This window comes from Papaver somniferum, unplaced genomic scaffold (assembly GCF_003573695.1).
Source record: "Papaver somniferum cultivar HN1 unplaced genomic scaffold, ASM357369v1 unplaced-scaffold_81, whole genome shotgun sequence".
Taxonomy (NCBI): domain Eukaryota; kingdom Viridiplantae; phylum Streptophyta; class Magnoliopsida; order Ranunculales; family Papaveraceae; genus Papaver; species Papaver somniferum.
Genome location: NW_020651082.1, coordinates 5,290,120 through 5,314,421, shown reverse-complemented (window position 1 = coordinate 5,314,421; position 24,302 = coordinate 5,290,120). Strand labels below are relative to the sequence as shown.

At 36.8% G+C, this 24,302-nt stretch overlaps 1 protein-coding gene and 1 long non-coding RNA gene across 3 annotated transcripts; one reads left to right on the top strand and one right to left on the bottom strand.

The window, feature by feature from the left end:
- The first annotated feature begins 5,777 nt into the window (after positions 1-5,777).
- LOC113345561 (major allergen Pru ar 1-like) lies at positions 5,778-6,594 on the top strand. Its single transcript, XM_026589326.1, has 2 exons — positions 5,778-6,056; positions 6,154-6,594. The coding sequence occupies exons 1-2, from the start codon at positions 5,873-5,875 to the stop codon at positions 6,450-6,452; spliced, it is 483 nt and encodes a 160-aa protein (XP_026445111.1). The 5' UTR covers positions 5,778-5,872; the 3' UTR covers positions 6,453-6,594.
- Positions 6,595-12,800: 6,206 nt separating this feature from the next.
- On the bottom strand, positions 12,801-14,693 carry LOC113345175. Of its 2 annotated transcripts, none has more exons than XR_003358034.1 (4): positions 14,463-14,693; positions 14,130-14,241; positions 13,074-13,387; positions 12,801-12,941 (listed from the first exon to the last, which is right to left on the bottom strand). It is a non-coding gene; the product is annotated as an uncharacterized LOC113345175 (long non-coding RNA). The 2 variants fall into 2 exon arrangements; XR_003358033.1 differs by having other exon boundaries at positions 13,079-13,387; positions 14,463-14,691.
- Between the last annotated feature and the right edge of the window lie 9,609 nt (positions 14,694-24,302).

Here is a 24,302-nt window from a genome sequence, read left to right as displayed (position 1 = left end):
TTCCAATGTGGAAAAAGAAGTCTTTCACTTGAGTAGGGAGAGTTTTATTGGTTAAGTCTACTCTCACTAACCTTGTGTTTCACTATTTTTATCTCTTTAAAGCTCCCATCTCAGTCATTCAACAATTGGAAAAAAAGATGAGAAACTTCATTTGGGATAAAGGCAACGAGTCTGGTGGTATTCATTTGGTTAACTGGGAGACTCTTTACTTGCCAATGGATCAAGGGGGCCTAGGTATCGAGAACCTTCGTCTAATGAACGACACTTTTTTTTTTTTGATTCAAAAAATAATTTCATTGATTATTAAATAGATAGTACATGAGCATCATGGGTAATCCAATCTTGAATGTCAAGAGGATAGGAGTCCCGGTAAACAAAATCAAACTTTGTAATCCTTGTCTTTTTGGCAATCTTTTCTGCTACACTATTTGATTCTCTTTTAACTGAAACACATTTCCAGTTACTAATCTTATTCAACATAAAATTAATATCTAGAATTAAATCTTGGTTCATCCAATGCACACATAAATCAAATCCATTGATGGACCTAACTAGCACTTCACTATCAGAGTCAAAAGTAACATTACTGAAATTTCTTGAGATTGTCAGAGAGACAGCTTTCTTCATAGCTCTGCATTCCAGCTCCTCCACTTCTATTCCTTACTTCATTCCTCCATCAATATATTCCCCTTGCACACTAAGGGCAGGTACCTGCAAAATCTCTTATAATCAGTCCAATTCCTCCTTGTAAAGTTTCTTTAACAAAAGAAGCAGCAAGATTAATTTTCAGATGACCAAAATCTGGTGGCTTCCAATTTTGTGGCTGCATTGGACCATTAACAAACACAATATTGTTAACATTCAAATAAACAAGCTTATTGATATTATCCAGGGACCAAAGTATACTTGGATTATGATTCTGAAACACTTTAGTACACCTATCTCTCCAGATAGTCCATGCTGAAACCACTAGGAGTATATTGATATCCTGCCTATTTATACCTGCACCAAAGATAATGTTGTTACCTGCAGAAAACCAAGAAATTACCCGATTTCTGAAAGATCCATGCTCAGCTAAAATATTTCCAACATTGACGAACGTCACTCTCTTGGCCAAGTGGGTTTGGCGTTTCAATGGTGACAACAATGAGCTGTGGTGTAAGATCATCAAGGAAAAGTATGATGAGAAGACGAGGGTACCCAAATACACCACAATCTTTTATTTATCCACCTATAAGTCCTCTACCGAAAGTGATTGTCTATGGAAAGAGTCGATAAAATACAACGAATCGGTTCATACTTCGTGTGATCGTGTATGGATACGAGATCGAGACAGTACGACAACAAGATAACTTGTGTGATTGACTACGGATTCAAGATCGAGACAATACAACAACGAAGTATGATACTTGATAATAGGTTCAGACTTAACCAAACTCTATAGGATCACTATCAAGTATGTACGGAGTTAACGTCTGCGTATTTTACTTTTAATTATAATAAAACAATTATAATTGCGGAAATAGAAAAGTAAAAGACACAACAAGATTTTGTTAATGAGGAAACCGCAAATGCATAAAAACCCCGGGACCTAGTCCAGAATTGAATACTCTCAGAGTTAAGCCGCTATACAAAATATAACATACTTCGTATAGTTGAGACCAATCAACTAAACCTGTAGTTCACCTAGTTTCTTCAGTATCCGTGCGCTTCCGACATTCAATAAGTGCACGCACTGGAACAATTCCTTTGGATCGTATTCCGAACAGTAAAGGAATAACAAATCTGTTTGGTAACAACTCTCTTGATTCTTTCAGAAGAAGATATCTCAAGTCATGTGCAAAGGCTCTTCTGATTAACCAATAAACTCCTTTGCCTGGTTAAATCAATCTATCCAACAACTACCAAAGTAGAAGAGTTTAGATTTACAATCAATCAATATAGAATCGAACAAGAAATTATAAGGTGATGCCGATATTACACAACTAATCAATCGAATAAATACGATTCTAGTTAGATCCCAGCCGATTAAGGTTTGTGGACACCCAAAGATATAGAAACCAAATCAGAAATCTTATTTGTTTTCAAATCTTCTTTAATCTTCAATAAACACCTGCACAACACCACTTGAATCACTTGTGATCAATCATGCACAAAACGGAGTATGATAACAATGGATTATCACAAGACGTCTTTAGATCTAAAAACAGTTCTAAAGATCCCGTCGACACTTCGATCTAGTTTGAGTGAATCATATATCAGAAGAGAAGATTCTCAAGAAAAAACAAACTAGGTGCAATCAAAGTTCAACAACCGTTTGTCAATCAAGTCAATCGAAAACTAAAATAAACTGCAATTATCTAGTTTCCCACCAATGGAACTCGTACACCTTCTTAATCCCACATAAGTCTTTAAACGAGCGGTCGTAACAGAGACTTCGCCTAATTAGGGTACTTTCCTCTCCGGATAGACGGCTCCACCAAAAACAACAAAAAGATGAAGTTTGCCTGGATCTTAGGATAGTTTGCTCAAAATGTAAACTTGGGTATTTATAGACCAATGATGTTTGGACACCAAAGAATTTCCAAAACTGAATATTCTCAAGATAAGCAATAAATGCCCAAATCGGTTTTCATAATTCCTAGAAATGCTTTGTCCAATATTTCCGAAATCTCACTAGAAAATATTCAATTAGTAAATGCACATTACCAATTTTTATTCTCTAGAGATATGCATTTAATTACTGGTAATTAAAGCATATAAAACTAACAACCTTAATTAAAAGATTCTTAATTTGTTTCGGTTGGGATCTCCTGGAGTTATTAAGGAATATCTTTGAACAATAAAAGATAAGAGTTACTGATCATGTTCAAAGTATGTCGACATCTTTTCTTTGTAAATCCGCTTTCATATTTACAATCTTGGAATCGATTATACCACACTTCCAAACAAGTTTAGAATTGGGTCATATGTATTTCCAAGGAAACTATGTGATTGATCAAATATCAAATCAATAATCATGGGTTTACGGTTCTACCAAACACAAGGATAGGTTCTACCTTAATATGGTTACTGGGACCGGTTACATCAGTTACCAGGATCGTTTTCATCAGTTACCAGGACCGGTTACCATATTCTGATGGTATTACTTGTGATCGGTTACACAGGTCACTAGGATCGGTTACACCAATTACTAGAACCGATTACACCAATTACAAGGATCGGTCACACAACTTTTTTGTGATCGTTCACACCAATTACAAATATCGATCATACCATCTCAGGTGATTACTTAGGATCGGTTACACTAATAAAAGTTATACCAAATCATAAGTCACGCACTGTGATTAGTTATACCAAGATACATAATAAATTATGATCGGTTCTACTAACTCACACATATTGGTAATCCAAAGATATGCAATGAATAACAATACCAATAAGCCTAGAGATTTCCCTTTCGATTCATAAAACAAGTTCATGAATGTACCTTATTTAAACAAATGTAAACATTGTTTCCTAGGATGAAATCTTCACCTTTACCCATACACATAATCACAATAGCATTCATACAATTATGTCGATGTCTTATTTACGAAGTTTAAAAGATAAAAATTATACTTCGTATCCTAATTACTTAACACTATGATCATGTGATCATGTCTTACTACTAAAGTATAATCATTCACAGCTTCGCAGTTATGTTTTCAATATAGCACGACTTGAGAGATACGTTAGGAATGAAACAGTTCAAGTAAAAATATTACAAACCTCAAGAGGAAGGATGATGTTGTCGTTGTAGCTTGTTATTTCTTCACATTTTTCAAGTCTTCGAGTAATACTTGTATGTATCATAATCCTAAACTAGTCTAACCTATACGAAGTTGTATCTAGTACATAATCAAGCGACTCTTTAGATGAGTTTTCATTTACTAAAATATGACAACCAAACTTGACATACCAACGCTTGGTGGGTTCAACCGAGCTATGCTCTAACATATGATCTTTCTTAGTCTCTTTGGTACCCTACTGCTCCCCAAACAACATATGGATGCTCAGTTTGAAAGGGTATCACAAAGCACATCTCCTATATCAAGATTTTCTCCCATATTCAGTTAGGCTCTGGTTCCTCCACTTCTTTTTGGATGGATGCTTGGATCAACAACTCCAGTTTAAAAGAGAGTTTCCCCTCTTTCTTTATAATTGCTTCTAATAAGATGTGTTCAGTCGCAGATCGCATAAACATCAACTCCAGTTTAAGCGAATATTATACAAAGTAGAGTTGCCAACACTCTTGGAAATGTTGGCTACACTTCCAGATACTCCTCCTATCTTGACATATGACGAAGATTCTCGAAGTTGGAACCCTCCCCAACAGGTAGATTCACCGTGAAAACTTGTTATCAAGCCTACCTTTGCTCTCTCACCATAGGACCTCCAAACAGGATTCCCCATAAGAAGATTTGGCACCCACACATCCCACCAAAAATTTTCTTCCTTGTGTGGGCTACTTCTCATGAGAAAATATTAACTCTTAACAACCTCCTACGTCGTGGTTATAGCCTCGCCAGTAGGTGCAACCTTGGTTTTGAATCTACGGAGTCTATCGATCAGATCATGCTGACTTTGCCTTACTCAGTTCAAATATGGACACATATTTTACCTGCCTTTCATTATGCTCCTCTCTCAAGCAAAATCATGAATTTTATCTTCAATTGGAATTCAAAAGGAATCAAAGGTGCAACAAAACTCTTTTGGCCTTATATCCCAGCAACCATAATGTGGGAAATCTGGCGAGAACGAAATAGTCGTATATTCAAAGAAAAAAGAAAAATCTTCTTTTCAAGTTGCAATCCAAGTTAAAGCTAACCTCATCTCTTGGACTTCTACCTTCCACAAACCCTTCCACTACAAATTTTTTGAAGTGGTTTTTTCTTGGGAAGCTCTTTGCCATTGAAGTGTGATTTTTTTTTTAAAGTTCTCTTTTGGTCTCTCTTGCAGCTTTTTCTGAGCTTGCTCTTCTTATTTTCTTTAATTATTTTATAATTTTTCATCTTCTTAATATATTCTTTTTTTCTCGATTAAAACTAAATAAATAAAAATGAATCGAATTGCTGGAATTAGGCAGTTAGAGAAGAGGATTTCTTAATGCACAACGACACCATCAAGTTGTGTTCATTAGTTGTTCGCAGAAATGCCTCAACGTTTTTTTTTGTTGGAAAAAGGAAAATTTTCCACAAGATGGAGATGGAGAAGGACTTAAGGATTAGAAAATTTAACTGTCAATGATAGTCAACCAGTGGTCAAGGTATTTGGCAACATATAAAAGTCAGCTAACTATGTTTTAACGATTTTCGATCAGCCCACAACCCTATCACATCAATGACATGTATTACAACACATACCCTAATATCAACACAAACAAAACGACCCTTTTACAAAATATCTTTTTTTTAATTTGGCGTACTTTTAGGTAGATAGTGTCATTTTTACTAAAACAGAAGTAGTATTGTTGCAGTAATTTTCTTGTAAATGGCTATGAGGTCCAGGTGTCAAAACTCAACTGAGCTTGGGCTTAGTTTGTTATAACCACTTCCTCTAGAAACTGGCCCTACAATAGCTGCTAGGTAGTAATTTCAAAGTCAAAGAACTCAAAAATCCTCAGTGATACTTGAATTATGCAGCAGCACCCTCAATTTGAATTTAGTGTTATAATCTTTGGAATTCTGTTTACTCAAAAGCCACCATCTTGACCTATAAATACTCACCTCCAATACACATAATCCTCACAAATTCATCATCTAAACTCAATAAATCTTAGACATCTCAATTCCATTTTCTCAAGTTTTTGTTAAGAAAACCAACATACGCAATGGCTTGTATCACCTTTGACGAGACTTTGGCTTGCCCCGTCTCCCCACACAGGATGTTCCATGCATTGTTTCTCGATGCACACAATTTGATGCCTAAGATCATGCCTCAAGCCATCAAAAATGTTGAATTTCTTTCCGGTGATGGAGGACCAGGAAGTGTTCAACAAGTTAACTTCGCCGATGGTAAGTGATAATAAGTATTCGTTTACGATGCTCTCTTAATTTGACATTAGCATGTGTAGATAAGTCTAATGCAATTTGTGTTTCATTGGAAATTCAGGAGGCCCAGCGAAGTACGTAAAGAACAGACTAGACTCGAAAGACAATGACAATTTCGAATGCAAGTACACCGTAATAGCATGCGACGCGTTCGGTGACAAGGTCGACTATATTGTTAATGAAGTCAAGTTTGAAGCTGCTCCTGGTGGAGGATCAATCTGTAAGACAAAGAGTACTTACCACCCGAAAGCCGGTGTTGTGTTGAATGAAGAAGAGATCAAAGCGGGAAAAGAAAAATCGCAGGGTGTATACAAATTTGTTGAGAATTACCTGGTTGAGAACCCTCATGTTTACGCTTAATGAGCGCGTATGATATACTTAATAATGAAGGTCCGATGAGCTTATGTGCCCAGCCAGCTAATCTGGTGTGTGTTTGAGGGTAATTTATATCATTTATGTAGTACTTTTACTAATGAATAAAATGGACGAAATGTTAAAGAGAGGCAAATGCACCACAGAAATCGGAAGAGGTCAACTGTGAAAAGCCACCTTAAATTATACAAAAAGGTTTGCAGAACCAGATTCAATGGTTCCAATCACTTTCTAATAGCACCAGCTGAGTAGACGATAATCCATACGAGTAGTGGTGTAAATTGGGCGGTGCCAGCACGAGCACAACCCAGCACAGCACGCTAAAATTTGAGCACAGTCCAGCCCAATACGTGATTTAGCCCAGCACGGCCCAACACGTTAGTTTCATGGGCTGTGCTGGGTTAGCCTAATCGGTACAATAGCACAACACAACACATGGCATGGATAAGCACGTGGCCCAGCCCAACCCAGCACGTTAAGAAAGCCCGTCATACCATGCATAAGTACACCATATAACAACGCATAATACATCATATTTTGTGTATATTTCACAAAAGAGTCACTATTCTATCTAGTTTTTGACATTTTATGCTGGCTTATTTTTATAACAACACATACAATACCTACATATTTGAAAAATATATTTCAGTATCGATGTTATAATTTCGTTACATATATTTGACTAGAACATTAATTTACATGACAATGATCCAATTTTATATTTGATGGGCTATTTCTTTTTATTGAACAAACTTGTTAATTTTACTTGTTAGTTATTGAACAAACTTGTTAATATTTATTGAACAAGCGTGCTATTTCTTTTTATTTAACAAACTTGTTAATTTTACTTGAAATAATTTCAAATGATATGTTGTCTATTTAAATTCTCGTGATAATGTCCGACTTTATGTATACATTAAGTGATTTCAAATTGTTTATACCACGTGTGCCAGCACGACACAACACGACACGTTTATTCGTGTGCTGTGTTCGTGGACTGTGTTGTGCCTAGCTTTTGACTAGTAAAGCAAAGCACGACACAACAAGTTTAAATTGTTGGCACATCACATCACTACACATGGCACGTGAAGCACGCGACTTCGTGTGCCGGGATGTGCTGGGCCGGCACGTTTTACACCTCTACATACGAGTAGAAAACAGGCAAATATCGACATTCCAAACGAAACTTCCCTGTGTCGACAGAATTTATCGAAAACACCACATATTTTTGAGCATCCATCGCGTGAGTTCCCTTTCTTTCCAATATACAATACTGCCCCAGCGGTTCCAGTAGCAGAAGCTAAAAGTGTCAACATTATCTGCACAGGAAAATAATTAATTTATCAATTAAGTTAACAAATATAGTATTACATGATATAGAAAATAAAAAGACTCACGGTATCGCAGAATAAGAGACTGAGAAAGACATGCTTCTTTCCTGTCTTCCCATACATTAGTTCGTATATGGCTGCGAAGAAAGTGTAAGCACAGACATCCCAAAGAACACAGTAGAGATACCTGCAAATAATTAAAAAATAATATACATGTTGGAATATATTTACTATATTTACCTTGAGTCGACCGTGAAGACCGTGCATATGAAGAAGAGGTCAAGTGACCGTGCCTAAAGTGAAGATAAAATCCAAGAATATATGGATAATTATGTGTAATCAATTTTCTAGGTATTGTTACCTAGTAAAACAAAATATTGAGATATTATGTTATCTCCTAGGTTCAGGTAACTCTCTAAATAAGAGTTAGAGTGCAAATGTAAAACTATCTCACTAGTAGTGATGATCAATAATATTTCACCCTTCGGGGGTTTTCGGTGGATGTAGGCTAATAGAGCCGACCCACTTTAATCTTCGTCTTTTTTCTTTTGTTTTGCTTTGCTTTCTGTCTAATCGATGATCCGACTCAATAATACCCATAATTTATTATGCTATTAGAGCGGGGAGATCCGCTCAAATGCTTCCGCTATCTATTTTTCTTGTTATCATTTCACTGATTTTATTTGGATTAAACTTCGATAATTATCTATATTTTTCTAAGTAGATGATTATTTGTTTTAAGTTTTCCATCAGAGTTATCATCAAATAACTCTTCTCAACCTTTTTTTTTGTGATATTTATCGAAGTCTATTTGCTCCATCAACAGTCTGGCTTATATCATAAAAATTTTAGTTTGTGGAAACATATCTTTCTGAGCAAAATGTTGTGCTTCACATCTTTGTCAACAACTATCTTTGCTATGGGTCAGCAGTTAGTTGTTTTCTTTCCTGCTCTTGTCCCATATTTTAGGGGTTTAATCATCAAGTTAGAATCCATTTATATGGGTCTTCTTCAAAATCTTTCAGAATCAGTTTTCACTCAGGAAAATCTCTTTGATGATCAAATATTTATTTTACATAGATCTTTATCCAAGATATTATTGTTCATGTCTTTCTTCAATTTTATGATCTAATATTCCTCAAAATTTTTATTTCATCATTTTGTTGTTAACAAAATATCTATTCTTACCAAACTCTAGTAATCAATATTTTCTGGAAATGTTTTCCATATTTCCATCTATATCCTGGATAATCATCTTTATTTCCGAATATATACAGGAAATATATTCTCATCTCAGATTATGTAACATCATTCTGTTTGGTTTCGTATTGTAATACTCGTCAATATCATTTTTGGTGTTTTTTTTTTCTGTATTGCAAACTCACAGTAGCAACTGCTGTTCTTCATATTCATGGTGTTCCACCATAGACCAGCAATGGTTAACATCCATAGCCATTGCAGTGGCTATTTTGTCAAATCTATAAATTCTCCTGCCTTTTTGGTACTCTATTTTACATCAACTTTTTTTTTTAATTTCTGCATATGGGTTACAGATTGCAGAGTCAAGTTTTTATACTCATTGTTGGCTCATAATTCTTATCAGTGAACAAAGATAATAGTATTTCTTGTTCTCTCTCAACTTCATGAATTTTCTGTTGGAGAAAATGAGTATTTAATGTTTTGATTTTATGGTCTTGGTGGGAATGGAACTTAAGACTTTTGGGTCTCTAAGAGCTCTTACTCGTTTTCCATGAGTGAATGAAATAGGTCCTTTAGTCCCACATTGGGCATAACTAAAGAGGAGTTTCACTGTATAGTTATTCCTTTATGGATAGTTAGTAAAACAATGTGGGTTGACAAGTGGGGCGAAATATTTTTGTTTCCACTAAGGGATTGGGCTTAGGGCTCGAACTCATGCTTGCGCCATGGACTTTGGTCAACCAAGACTTTCCTTTTTGGAAAAATCTCTTTTGATTTATTTCCTAATCATTTTGAAAATCAAAACAAATTTTGTCTTAAATATGGGGGGACGCGTGACCCCGGTGAATTTATTCTCTTACCAAAAATATTTTCTTAACGGATTTATTTGCATGGATGTCGACATTTTCTTACCGTTTTTTGAATGTTAATGGCAGAATTATGTCGGCGTCATGGCAGCATTATTTCGCATGCAGTATTGATTAGCACATTAATGTGCATTGATTTCACCCTCTATGTTTGCCTATAAAAAGAATTCGAAACATTCATTTTTTTTTTGTCCATAAGAGCTACTATCCTCTTCTTTTCGTCTCTCTCCCTCTGTGTGGTTTTTACTTTCATTCTGTGCCATTGCTGTTGAGTTCGTAAGTGTGGGCAAGTATTGTAGTGCTAACAATACTTGCAACGGGCAGTTTTATCATGGATACGACTTGACCACAGGGTATAGGCATCACTCATCTTTGAGGCGTATCGGTCAACTATCGTGTTAAGGACAACGTGTTGAACACGTGACTCTGTCCTATGTTTGTTGTCCATTGAGTTGTTTAATTTAGCTTTCCAGAATTTTTATTCTTAACATTTTTATTTGAGTTTTATTGTTACAGTTGCAACATTTTCTTCTCATAGTTTATGATTATGCATGGGTATCGAACATAGACCCGTTCATTACTCAAAGTTACCATTCAAACTATGTATCTGTATTAGTTTAACTACTAATTCATCGTTGGTAACATTCAATTGGGAAATCATGTTCCAATGATATTATCTCCTTTGTAATATTGTATAATTGCATCACAGCCCTTGTTTCTAAACAAGTCTTAGCCTTTTATAACCATGTATCGTTTTGACGAGGTTATATCCATTATCATAACAAATTTTATATTCTCCTTTTCCGTTTCCCGAGAATTTAATTCCGGATATATTTCCTACTTTTGAGAATATCCAGTTATTTTGGTAATATATTTTATACCACATATTTTCTCTGTTTTCTGAAAATTTTCAATCTCATTTTCGGAAACTTATTTCCAAGTCCGTAGATGATTCTCACTATGGACCAACATGAAATTTCTGGTATGATTGGTTTTTAGCGAACCAAGCCTATTGGCAATCAAGCCAATTCTGAACGCACCATTTCCATATGGCGTGCGGTGTACCTTGGAGATCATTTTACTGCTTTATTTTTGTTCAATGTGCCGATATAACCGAAGACCAAGTGTATGTGATCGATAATCAAAGTTCAAGTTGCAAGACTGTTTTGAAGAGAAGTTTCAAGTTGAACACTTCAAACAATTCCGTGTCCAACTTGAGGGGAGCTGTTGGAATATATTTACTATATTTACCTTGCGTCGACCGTGAAGACCGTGCATATGAAGAAGAGGTCAAGTGACCGTGCCTAAAGTGAAGATAAAGTCCAAGAATATGTAGATAGTTATGTATAATCAGTTTTCTAGGTATTGTTACCTAGTAAAACAAAATATTGAGATATTATGTTATCTCCTAGGTTTAGGTAACTCTATAAATAAGAGTTAGAGTGCAAATGTAAAACTATCTCAGTAGTACTGATGATCAATAATATTTCACCCTTCAGGGCTTCCCAGTGGACGTAGGCCAATAGCGCCGAACCACTTTAATCTTCGTATTCTTTCTTTTGTTTTGCTTTGCTTTCTGTCTAATCGATGATCCGACTCAATGATACCCATAATTTATTAATATATACCACTTGAAAGTACATTTATCAACACAAAATTGGTTAAAAAGACCAAAATCGACAATTCCTGGGTGAAAAAGACATGTAAAATTTGATACTGTCTAAATTGACAAGAATCTTAAAATAGCCAGGATGTAAACAGTTTCATCCTACCCATTTTGAAATACTTTTTCTTATTTTTAATTTACATCAGGATGCATCCAGTTTCATCCTCGCTCTTTTTTAAGTTTAAGCCAGGATGAATCCAGTTTCATTCTTGCTATTTTTTTGGTGTCCATTTCACCCATACTAATTTTTACTCGTCCATTTGAACCATGTTTTAAAAATATTTGGACAAATGACCCATTTTCCGATTATCAACTAAATAATTTCTCTTGATGAACGGGATAATGAGCGTATTCGGCTATTTTTGTCCCATAAGAGAAATCTTATGCCGTTTGTTTACTTGTATGTTTTTCTTTTTTTTTTTGAAGCATGATATTTATTAGAAACCTAAATAGCTATTACACTTGGGTAAGATATACCCGAAAAGTCAACAGTTATGATTGGATCGACAAGTCTATATTCTTCGGTAATAAGATAGTGAAGAGATTGATAAGCCTTCTTCGGATTAGGATTGTGTCCGGGAGAAAAATTTGAACTGGGGAGGTTTTCGAGGGACAAAAAGCCTTATAAGAAGTGCGGCCATAAGTACCGTACTAACTAACAACTTCCTAAGCCATACACTTGCTACAAAACTGAATTCCCTTAGTAATGTGGGAAGCATACCACTATTAGCTGACATAATTGATAAACTTCTTAATCAGCTTTTTTGATGAGAATAAGAGGAGGAGCGATTATTATTACAGAAGAATACCAAAATACAAGAAACGAAAAGAAATCCGCAAGAAAATACTCGTTTACCTCGTAATTAACATAAAGTGACACATCAAAGGGTACTTATGTATATATAAATAAAAATACGATTGATTTAGTGCCAGCGTTAAGCAGTGATTTTTATATTGTATGTTACTAGGGTTTAACCCGTGCCGTAACTGCACGGGAATGAATAAATGTCAGAAATGTATCTCGACACTTGTAAATCTGAAAACGCTTTATACTCCCGCTTTCTCCCGCAATATTATCCCCGCCCCAAAGGGTCCAAGACTGTCAAAATTTAGATTTGGAGATTTGGACACGCCATGGGAGCAAATAAGGGCCGGGGGATGGATCACAATTGTGGGAGAGAAACTGAATCAATGAACTAGGCACTTGTGCTCGTAAAATTTAAGGCATGTGCACTTTGTGATGTGACAGACTTTGTGGAACAGAAAACGATGATGAACAATAAAATTTACCCACTTACATATATATCCATAAGTTAATTGAGCATCTTTCATTCATTCATATACAATTAAATGTGTAATACATGTCAGCGTGTTACTTTTGTTGTCTTGGATTTCTGGAGCAACCAAATTAAACCTGAAAATATGAGAGCAAATGAATTCACAACCACAGCTCAAGACGGCATAAATTCATAAGGAAAAGCTTATTATCCAGGGAAATTAAATGTACCAAAAACAAATAAAAACATCATATATCATAGTGCGGTACCTTACCTCAGAAGGTTCCTCAATATGGAAAGGCAGAGGAGTTTAAGGTAGAGATAGATCCATCATTTCCAGTGACCTCGACTATTAATGTGCGAGACATCATTTGAGCCATTTGCAGCATAGTACACTTCATGTGTTACCACCTCAGCTTATAGAGTCATCACCACTGAGCAAACTGTACCTATAAATTTTGTGATGCAAACCTTTTCCTGTATCTAATCCGAGGAAATGTCCCTCAAAGGTTTTCATTTGTGTGTTCCACAAACACTATGGACATCTCAACATGACATACAAATAAATTCCACAGCTCCACAACTACAAAAAAAAAAAGAGAGCATAAAGTGAGACTTGATAACATAATGTAAATGTAGTTATAAATAGTATGCGAACCCAGAAATTGTTTTCCGTAAAATCATCGATCATGTATGAGTTACATGAAAATCTAGGAATAGAAAGGGATCGATTGATGAGGCTAGATATATAGATAAATTCTTCAATGTGCATTAGCCTATCCTCAATATCTGATGTTAAAATAGTTGCAGGGATCACATAGTGAAAAGCAATCCTTGTCTTATATCAATCCGAGTCATGCTGACCCTGTATTGCCTCTTTTAATATGTTGCTCTTTGCCAGATTCCAATGTGAAGAACTTTCATAGTGCTGACAAACCAAAACCTTACCCTCACCCCATTTTTTTTTAACCACCAATGAGGTTTTTAAACTGTAACTCATTAACACTTTCACTGGTTGCTCAAACCTAATATTCCCGTCACTAACAGAAACAATCTTTGCTCCAACTGATATTGCTTTAATAAATTCAGGACAACCGAATCTAAATCTTTTTGAATATGATTTCTCACTACTCAAATTCACAATCAAATCCTTAAAATCACCTCCATATGGTACTAAGATTCCTACGTCGATCCCTAATCCCTAATAAAACATTGAAGGAACGCGCATATTGAGAAAAATTAAAATCAGGAATAAAAATATATGACTAAAACATCATAATCTTACACATCAAGTAAACAATAGAATTGATTTCAAATCATTTTACCTTTTAGGAATTCCAGCAAACTCGATCCAACCATTCTGATTCTTATATTTTCTAGTTAAACCCCAATACTTTGTAACACCTAAATAATATCATAAATCCTCCGTCCTCACACCTAAAAGTCACAAATCAGATCAACCCCACAATTACTAATAGAACAAATTCCAAAGAAATTTATAAAGGAAAAAAGAATAAACAAAGATAATTAATCAAATAATCCAGTACCATCTTTCATCTCAACATATAATTTGAACCTGTAATCCTTTCCATACAAATTGGGTCACGAATCACGATGAGAAACATTAATCAAAGGTAATTGAGAGTTAATATTCTTACCTGGTGAATTGATCACTAGGTGTTTTCGTTGATAGTGCGATATATGTGTTCATCTTTCCTTATCTGCGATAGTAATTAGAATATATTGATGGGTACTGGAAAGCGAAAAGATATGCCGAAATGCAGATAGGAGCAGTGGGACTCTTTTGTGGAGAACGGAGAGAGAAAATGAGAAAGATAAATGATTCGACTACCCCATTTTTTCCGTTTTTCTTAACACTTAGGATGACAACGAGAACAGTAGGCCTGTCAATATTTGTCCGATATCCGGTATCCGTTTCCGAATATTCGAGATTTTATAGGATTTTATCCGTTTTATCGGATATCGGATATCGGATCGGATATTTTATCGGATATTTCTTCCTTAACATATCGGAAACGGATTAGACCCCATCCGAAATGTTAATATCCGATATCCGATAGTATAGGAACTTATTTATAATTTATCCTAATTTCGAGTCTAGTATCGGATATTATCGAATATTGTCGGATAAATATCCCATAAGTGTCAATTATGAAAATGTTTTACAAGGGTTTTTAAGCTTTTTTGTTATAACCGGATACTATCAGATATTTATCGGATATCCGACAGCTTAGCCTATCGGAATCGATATCTGATTTTGATATCCTATAGGATATTATAGGATATCGAATATCCGGTAGTGCTTAACATGTCGGATATCGGATTTCTAAATATCCGACGGATATTCTTCCATTGACAGGCCTACAGAATAGTGGATTTATCTTTGTCAAGGACATATCCCAACCAATTCTTACATGGACAAAATTATCCAAACTGTGCCACGTATTCTAGATTTTATTCAGTTAAAATAATCTATTAATGAAACATATACATGGAATAATATAGCTCAATGATACAGAGAAGTCCATGGCGTGTGTATATATTCGATAATAGCTGAGGGGTAACGGGTTCATCGCTTAATATTCTCGATTGTTTCATCAGCATCATCATAAGAAACAACGTCATCCCTATCGTCCTCATCAACGTCATCAACATAGCATGATATACTTGTCATAATTGAAAATCTCCGTATAACCATTTCATATATCGTAGATGGCCAGACTATGAACGCGGTAGGCCTGGAACAGCTGACCAGCCTCTCTCTTAATTGTGCCAAAGCCTTTAAGTTTGGAGTCTCACAATTCCTTTGTGTTAAGAGCATTTCCAATGCTAGGAGTGAAGGTCTTAAAAAATCATGATACATGGGATTTAATATTTTTTAACGAAAAGTTATCTCTAGGGTGAAAGTTAATAAACACATGATGATATGGTTGATGCACCTGTGACATGTGTTCTAGCACTCGTGAAAGGTGATGCACCGGTGATATCAAAGCACACATCTTTATCATCTTACAAGTGATGCACCTATATTACTTTTGTAGATGGTGAAATTCGGATAAGGGGGCAAAAGTGTCATTTTAAGACCGTAGACAAAATTTAACTCTTACGGGAGAGATTAAGCCGTTGGCGTTCAAGACACCCCTAGCCACGATTTCTAGTATATGTCACCGCGAAACACTACTGGTCGTGATGTCGTGATTCCTAGCACACACCCCCGTGAGATATTGCTGGTCACGTAGGTTCTGTAGGGCGTAAAACGTCCCCGACATACTTATGAACCATAACAACCACAATTCCAGCATGTTTTCGCGAGACGCAGCTGATTGTGATGCCATGAATCCTAGTATACATCCTCGACGAGATACTGCTGGTCATGTAGGCTATGTAGATGCGTAAAAACGTCCCCGACGGACTTATGACCCAGAGCGGAGATATGCATGTCTCCTGTAAGCACGACTCATCCTATTTGAGATCAAAGACTGATTCCTAGTACATCATCGCGATATATACTCTAGGCTCTGACTCGACTTACTGAGGTTTCCGAATAATTACCGAGGTTTTCGACAGATTCCTAGAACATCCTTATGAGATACACTGGTCATGCCGGTCCCATAGATACATCCACAATTGATTCCTAGCACATCTCTGCAAGATACGCTGGTCAAAGACAAGTGAGCCAAAGTCTCGCGGTGATATTAATCGGGCATAAAAATCCTTTTTCTCTCTTCAAGATGAGTCCCAGCTGACCACAGAGAGATTCAGATCTGTTAAGGAAATCTTCGTAGATATTTTGATCCGTCCGCAAAATCTCGGAGAGACTTACATCTCTCTGCAAAATATCGGACAGATTCACATCTCTCTACAAAATCTCGGAGAGATTTACATCTCTCCTCGAAATACCAGAGAGATTCAATCCACAAACTCTCAGAGAGATTCAAATCTCTCGGGAAATCTCGGACAAGGGTGAAAATTCCCCATGATAGGCACGAGCCTCATGTAGGAATCGAGTCTACTTTTCAGACTCTCCACACGAATTCTGAGGCATCTCATGCCTTTTCATGTGACTCATCCTAGTCATTATTATAGATCGGAGAATATCTCTCTATCTTGGCCAACTCGGGTAAAGAGAATATTTTTCTCTGTCAACACATCATCACAAAGGCTGACTCAACTTCACACAGATAGGGGGATAAAAATTAGGGTTTTGGTCTGGCGGTCTACGACACGTGTGAGAAATATCCGGCCTACATATCACCATAGAAAAGAGTAAAGGAGGTGGAATATTGAGATAAACTTAACCTAGTTTATCTCTATCTATTCCTCAAGATACGGGAGAATTACTCTGCACAGCATGAAAATCAATCCTTTTCCTCAACGACTTGAGATTAGATAATTCAACTATAAATAGGTCCCATATTACTCCAAGATATCATCATCTTTCTCATAACCTCTCAGAGCAATTCTTCTTCGAACCCTAGAATTCTTTGATATCTCTCTTCGTCTGCTTCCTCCCTAAGACCAGCCCTAAACCTCTTCCCTGTGACTGAAGAAACCTTTGAACGGACACTGTGCATGGTTTAGGAAGATATTGTTCGTGCTCGACCTCCCATAACTGACTTTCAGAAACCCTAGAATCCCACTTCTAGCCTCTCTCAGATTTTAGGTACAATTTTATTTTTTAAAATATTTTTATTAGTAATTTCAAAAAACTAGTTTGGAAGACTAGCAAGTTAATCTCCAATAGCGTACTACTACATTGGTTGAACAGGTTGTCATGCTAGCCTACCAGCGAGCCTCGTGAGGAACCATCCAAGGGAGACGAAGCAGATACGCGACTTGATTATGTCGCAAGGGGGGAAAGCTAACTTTACCTTCCATGTTAAATTCTGCAATATTGCGCCCTCGGGGACTCGAGCCCGGGACCTCCTGGGCGCATCAAACCTTTGAGAAAACAGGGATGACCAGCTGATCTAGCTACCGTTTTTTATGTGAAGATTTCCGCCAGGGATTTTATTCAAAAATAAATAAAAGTTTACACAAGAATAGTTGGGAGCCTAGCAACAAGTTGCGCCCCAATACCTTTTTGGATAGTTACACCTACCCTATGAAAAATAGAACTGCACATCTTGTAGCCAGCATCATAAGTAGCTAAGGCAGTTTCTCAGTCTGTTCAAAAAAAAAAATCATATCCTAATTCTCCCAAAGTACAAAAGGCATCCCAAAACCATAACTATAAGATATGCAATTGTCTAAATATTTGGTCCGGTTGCGACTAATAGCTGCAGAAATGACACGACCTTGTGTGAAGCTTCAAATCCCTCTAATTGTGAAAGGTGAGATCCCAGTGACATCAAAACGGGTGTCTTGGCCGTTCTCCCAGTTATATACCAAAATATCAGCTGGTTTTAAACCGTTACTATCCGCCAAAAAGCCCAAGGAAACCTCCTTTCTCTTAGCAACACCGACTTTATAAGATATATCCATGACCACATCATGAACCAAATTGTGTTTGAATTTGAGGCCTACTTCATTCGTGTAATGGATGGAAAGATCACCAAAAATATCTATGTTGCGTCTGTAGCACGGGCACACACTATCCTCAGGTAAGACAGGCACGCCTAGTCGATATTGAATAACAACCTTAAACTATCTCGACCAAATATTTTGGTTAATCCCAGCAATGTGAATAGCCTTTAGAAATTCCATAGCATGAACTATCTTGTTGCTTTGCCAAAGAACTTCATCTCTTGTTGACATTTCATATTTGGTCAATAAATCTCTCTTAACAACATCAAAGTAACGAACTGACAATGCTTTCATGGGATGTGGGGAAGTGTCTTTGATATTAAAAGTAGAGGAAGTAAGGCCACATGTTTGCATGTATGGATTGAGGCCTGACTGAAATTTATGGCTTGGAGCTGAGATATCTGTAGAGCTTAAGATGGTACCTTGTAACTTTTGAGTTTAGACACATGAAGCGAGATAACAATTGTATCTGCGATGGTGTACACTCCCACCATCCTTAATGGGTAAAGTTACTAGCTGATGAGTGCCAAATATTGTATATATTTGCACCCTTTTTATTGGCATTTAACTCATCTTTTGTGCATTAATTCTACATTTTATCCCATATTCTGTATTTTCATTGTTTTCGAGAATAAATATTTTTATTAATTAATTTTGTATTTTTAGGTAATAAATAAAGTTCGGATGAGTCGCGGAGAGGAAAAGAGCTGAAGTGTAGTGAAAAGCCGGAAGAAATTACGCAAGGAAGCCGCAAAGAATGGAGCGCACGTCCAAAAAGCTAGGAATGGGCTCAAGAAGGAAAAATTGTTCTTAAAGAAGACATGGGCTTGGCATACCCAAGGCCCAAAACCCTTACCCAAACCCATTTTCTATATCCATACCCGCCTCCATTATCAGCCGTTAGATTGGATCCATCTCATCATCCAATGGTCGCTTCTTCATCGTGCATCAAAATCTGAAGTACCTGCAAAACACCATAGTGCTTAAATTCCAAGCCTTCAGATTAGATTGCCTTTGAATCCTACGGTCGCTCCTATGCATGTGCATCAAATCCCGATGATTCCGCTCAACACTACAACACCTAACTCCATCTGGCGCCGTTAGTTTCGTTGTATATCTGCATCCAACGGTCGCTGCCAGCATCTTCACTTTTATCCGTTAGATCAATCTTCATCTCCACACCCCACGGCTAAGCATCGCAAGACATCAAAACTCTATGAACCCGCATCACACCGAAATAACCCTAGGATATATAACCCAAAAAAACAAAAGAAACCCTAATCATTTCTTCACCTCTTTCTTCACCTCTACCCGCACCACCACCTTCTCCACACCGTACACCACCAACTCCACTGCCACCACCGCCGTACCTCCATGTCCGCTACCACCAACTCTCCACCTGCTCAACCACCGAGACCCCTCTCACTCTAACATGCCTCTCACTTCTTTTCACTGTTTTCCCCTAGTCTAGGGTTTTGAAAATAGAGAAAAAGCATTGATAGACATGGTAGAGAATTAGGTGAAGCTAGAAAAGAAATCAAGGTATGGGAAAGGCACCAGGAGAAGCAGAGAAGACATGGGTCGATGCTAATTGAGGAGATTTGTCACATCAAGGTAAGAAAAACCCAAACCCTAATTTCAGTTAATTTGGGTATTTTCGAGTAAACTCTAATTACTGTTAGGGAGAAGCATGGAGGAGCATTATAGAAGATATGGGTCTGATTTGTACTGTCAAATTAGGTAGAAATAATTTACCTAATTTCTGTTTGATTTTAGGGATTTTTTGGGAAGAACCCTAACTTGTAATTGGGTATAAATATGACTGTGGGTGTGATGTAAAGGCTTATGCTGGAATAGCCAGTGTCCAGAACTTTGTTCTGTTAAGGTTCAATTTCAGTTTCAAATCAATTCCTGTTAATGTGTGCTGTTAATGTTTAAATGTTCATGTATTGTTCTGTTGCCATCTATCTTGTTTGTTTTGTCTGATGTTTAGGATATTTGATCTCATGCAATGTTTTAATTATGTTTAATTTTAATGTCATGTTGGTGCCATGTTAGTTCACTGTAAATGTTTAATGTTATGTTTAGTTCACTGTTAGGTTTAATTCACTGTCAAGAATTGGAATGCTAGGTTAGAGCTTTGAAGCACTGATTTGATTGAGCAATGGGAGAAATTAGTGCTCATAGCAAGCTAATTCTCTTTCCATTCCATTTGTATGCTTAGGATGCATTGTTTTGATTGAGCAATGAGAGAAATTAGTGCTCATAGCAAGCTAATTCTCTTTCCATTCCATTTGTATGCCTAGAGCCACTGCCTTGGCCTTGCATTGTCATCACTGTTAGCTTCACCATCTCCCCTGCCCTTGGCTTAGGCCTTGGTTCACTTGCATTGTTCTCTGCTTGTAGTTGCTGTGTTCTGTCACCTTCTCATAATCCTTTTGCCCTGTGTTGCTTTTGCCCTGTGTTGCCCTGTGTTGCTTCCATTGTAAATTTTCTTCATTGTCTTTGCTTCTTTACATTTTATTTATTGCATTGTCTTTGCTTCACTGCCATCTCTTCTTTCTTCATTGCCTTGTTTTGCCCTGTTATTCTTCCCTTGGCTTGCTGCCTCCCTTCCACTGCTTGTGCTGCTGCTGCTGCTACTTTCCTTCCACCACTGCTGCTGCTGCAACTGAGCTTGGCTCAGCTAAAGACCACAGTTCTCAGTTCAAGACCAAGCCCAGGTTTGAACCAAAAGTTGAAGCCCATTTCATCAGGGTGAAGTTAAGCCCAGTCTACTGTGTACATAACTGAGGCCTAGCTCCCAAAAGCCTCTGAGGCCCAGTTCAGCCCAAGCCTAAGTTTAAGGCCAAAGCCTAGTTCACAGTTCATTCCCAAAGAACTCAAAGGCCCAAATTCAAAACCAAAGCCATTTCATTGTTAAAAACAAACCCATTAGACCCAATTTACTCAAAGGGTATTCAAAGCCCAACAATAGCCAACTAGAACCCAAAATAGCTAGAAACTCCAAAACACACCCAGTCTCTGTGGATCGACCCGTACTTGCACGAGCTACAACTGACGACCGTGCACTTGCGGTATTACTGTAGGCCCCCGTTTTCATTTCGCTTCAATTTTATACACGTTCCCGGGCCCACCAAGTTTTTGGCGCCGTTGCCGGGGATTGGTGCTGTGTTTTTCTTGTTGTTTTATTGGCTATTTTTGCATTTAACTGCATAGCATTTGCATCTGCATCTGCTTCACTTCATTTGCTGTTGGACCTGCTGTTCTGAACCTGTTTTTCCTCTGCTGGGACGCCACCAAGGAAAAGAACCAAAACCCAACTGGGTTTTTGCAACAATATCAGAGCAGCTGGGTTGTGCTTAAAAGGTAACCCATTTAAGAGAACCCGAATTGTGGGCTTCCAATTTTTTTAATTGTGGGCTTGTAATATTAAAGCCAATTTTTGGGCTTCTCTTATTTTCTGTTGGGTTTGTAATAATTTATTTGTGGGCTTGTTTGTTTAATTTGTGGGCTTGTATTTAATTTTTGTGAGCTTGTTTAATTTGGACTGGTAATTTGTATTCTGGGTTTTTAAACCCAGCTGAGCTTGTAACCGATCACGCTAGTTGAACTCGTTAGTGGGCCGAGTACCCAAATTCTAGGTCGAGATTTTGGACTCAGTTCCACCAAAAGTTTTCAACCAAGCGGAGCCAAAGCAAACGCAAAACCAACAGTGGGGTGCTCCCATTTCAAAAACCAAATTTTATTTTCTTCATTTTATTGTTCTTAAAAAAAAAAAAAAAAAAATACTTTTCTCCCATTCAAAAACCAAATTTTACTTGCTCCCATTTTTAAACCAAATTTTCTTTTTCAAATATATCCCATCAAAACCAAAATTTTCCCATAAAAAACCAAATTTTTGAAAACCCATTAAAACCAAATAGTGGGCTTTGTGTCTTTTCAATATGGGCCAACCTCGTGCTCTCCATGAATACATGTATCCGTCAATAAAAATTCCATTATCATGTATTGTATTACCTCAAACCAATAACCCTTTTAAAATAAATGCAAGCATGATACAAATACTTCCTATATTTCGAGGGTTCGATTCTGAGAACCCCTATACTCATGTAAGAGAGTTTGAACAAATTTGTCGGACTATGCAACCTGATCATATGTCCGAAGACTCTCTGAAATTGCGTTTGTTTACATTTTCTTTAAAGGAAAGGGCCAAAACATGGTTTTACGGTTTGAGACCACAATCAATCAACACTTGGGACCAACTCACAGATTTTTCAAAAAATTCTTTCCACATCATAGGACCATCGCTATTCGTCAAAGTATCAATTGTTTTGTCCAATTGGATGAGGAAACTGTTTTTCACTATTTTGAACGTTTTAATGATTTGTTGAGTGAATGTCCGCACCATGGATTGAGAAGTGGAGACTTGTCGTCATCCTCTATGAGGGACTAGACTTTAAATCTCGAACCATGGTTGAGTCTATGTGTAATGGTGAGTTTATTGATAAATCTGTGGATGATGCATGGAATTTTTTAGCCGAGATTGCAGAGAAAACCCATCAATGGGAATCCGTTAGGGAAACAGGAACAACACCACATGATATGAGTCACCCCCATGAATTAGAGTTTTATTCTTGTAATAGCTCCGACCTTAGGATTGAAAATTATCCTAGATTGCAAAATCCCTATCATGATGATGATGATGATTATGATGTTATGTTAGAAGAACATGTCTATACTGAAAATGTTATGGAACCTTTGGGTTCAAATACATTAGGCTTCTCTGCCCCGACCTTAATGCATGATATTTCTTCTAGTATTCCATGTGATGTTTCCCCTGATGTGCCGATACACGAGAATAAATCTGTTGATGATGTTGATAATTCTGATTGTGATCTTGCCAATTTGATTGATGATTGTGAGCATGATGTGACATGTGTAGATGAGTTAGGAGATTTTGATTTGATTGATAATGATGCCTATTCCTACCTAAGTCACAATCTGATGGCCTTCCACCCAACCTAGATTTGGTTTGTACCCATATTGTCAAACCAATTTTTCTGAAAATTCCTAATCTAGGATTGGAACTGTGTGCCTCCCAAGTCCTCTTGGACTATTTTGCTTCAAAATATAACACTTTTAAAGAGCCACAGTTGGAATGCATTTCTTTGCCCATCCCGAAAACAGTCCATTATGAGTTAGACCTTTTGAATCCTGAACCCCTAAAATTAAAAGATTTTGTGCTTAAAAGTAAACCTGTTGAACAATTTAGGTTTAGGGGTGATTCATTCGGTTTTTCACTCTCACTCCCATTTAAGTCCAATTTTAGTGTTTTGAAACTTTCTATGTCTCTACACTTTTCTTTTGGGTTGATCCTCAACTCTTTAGATTTTAGTGTATGGTGAATTTTTGTATATAATCCAGTAGATAAAATTTCTTAAAAACCCTTTTGTTCCTTTTGTATATATTTTGCTAATCCAATATGATCTCGGCTGAAATATGTTGGATTTTTGCCTTGAATAACGGAGTTTTAATTCTGCTTTCGCCGAAATCGGGTATTCTCTCTCCTTTTACTCTACTCAGCATGTCCCTTTCCATATGTTGCATTTTAATTCTTTCCATATTTTGAAACATTGAGGACAATGTTTAGTTTAGGGGGGTATAGAGTAGATACCATGATAATTGCCATAATTGAAAACGAACTCCTTCTTTTTGAAAAAATTGAAAAATTCCAAAAAAATTAAAAAATGAAAAATCATAAAAAATGGAGCTCATTTACCTTGAAATGTTGACTCTTGTGCAAATATGTATTTTATTAGGAGTCTTAGTCTAGATATTTAGGCACCCTGATTCTAGCACAATTCACATAGTGATAAGAAATTTGCACGCGCACGATCTACCAATACATGTATGGCCTCGATCTTCAAGGTGTTGATAGGAAGTTACGA

Excerpts from the sequence above, each read along its gene's own strand:
- LOC113345561 (XM_026589326.1), top strand. The coding sequence starts at position 5,873 with ATGGCTTGTATCACCTTTGACGAGACTTTGGCTTGCCCCGTCTCCCCA. Across the intron at positions 6,057-6,153 it reads ACAAGTTAACTTCGCCGATG|GAGGCCCAGCGAAGTACGTA; the intron begins GTAAGTGATAAT and ends TTGGAAATTCAG.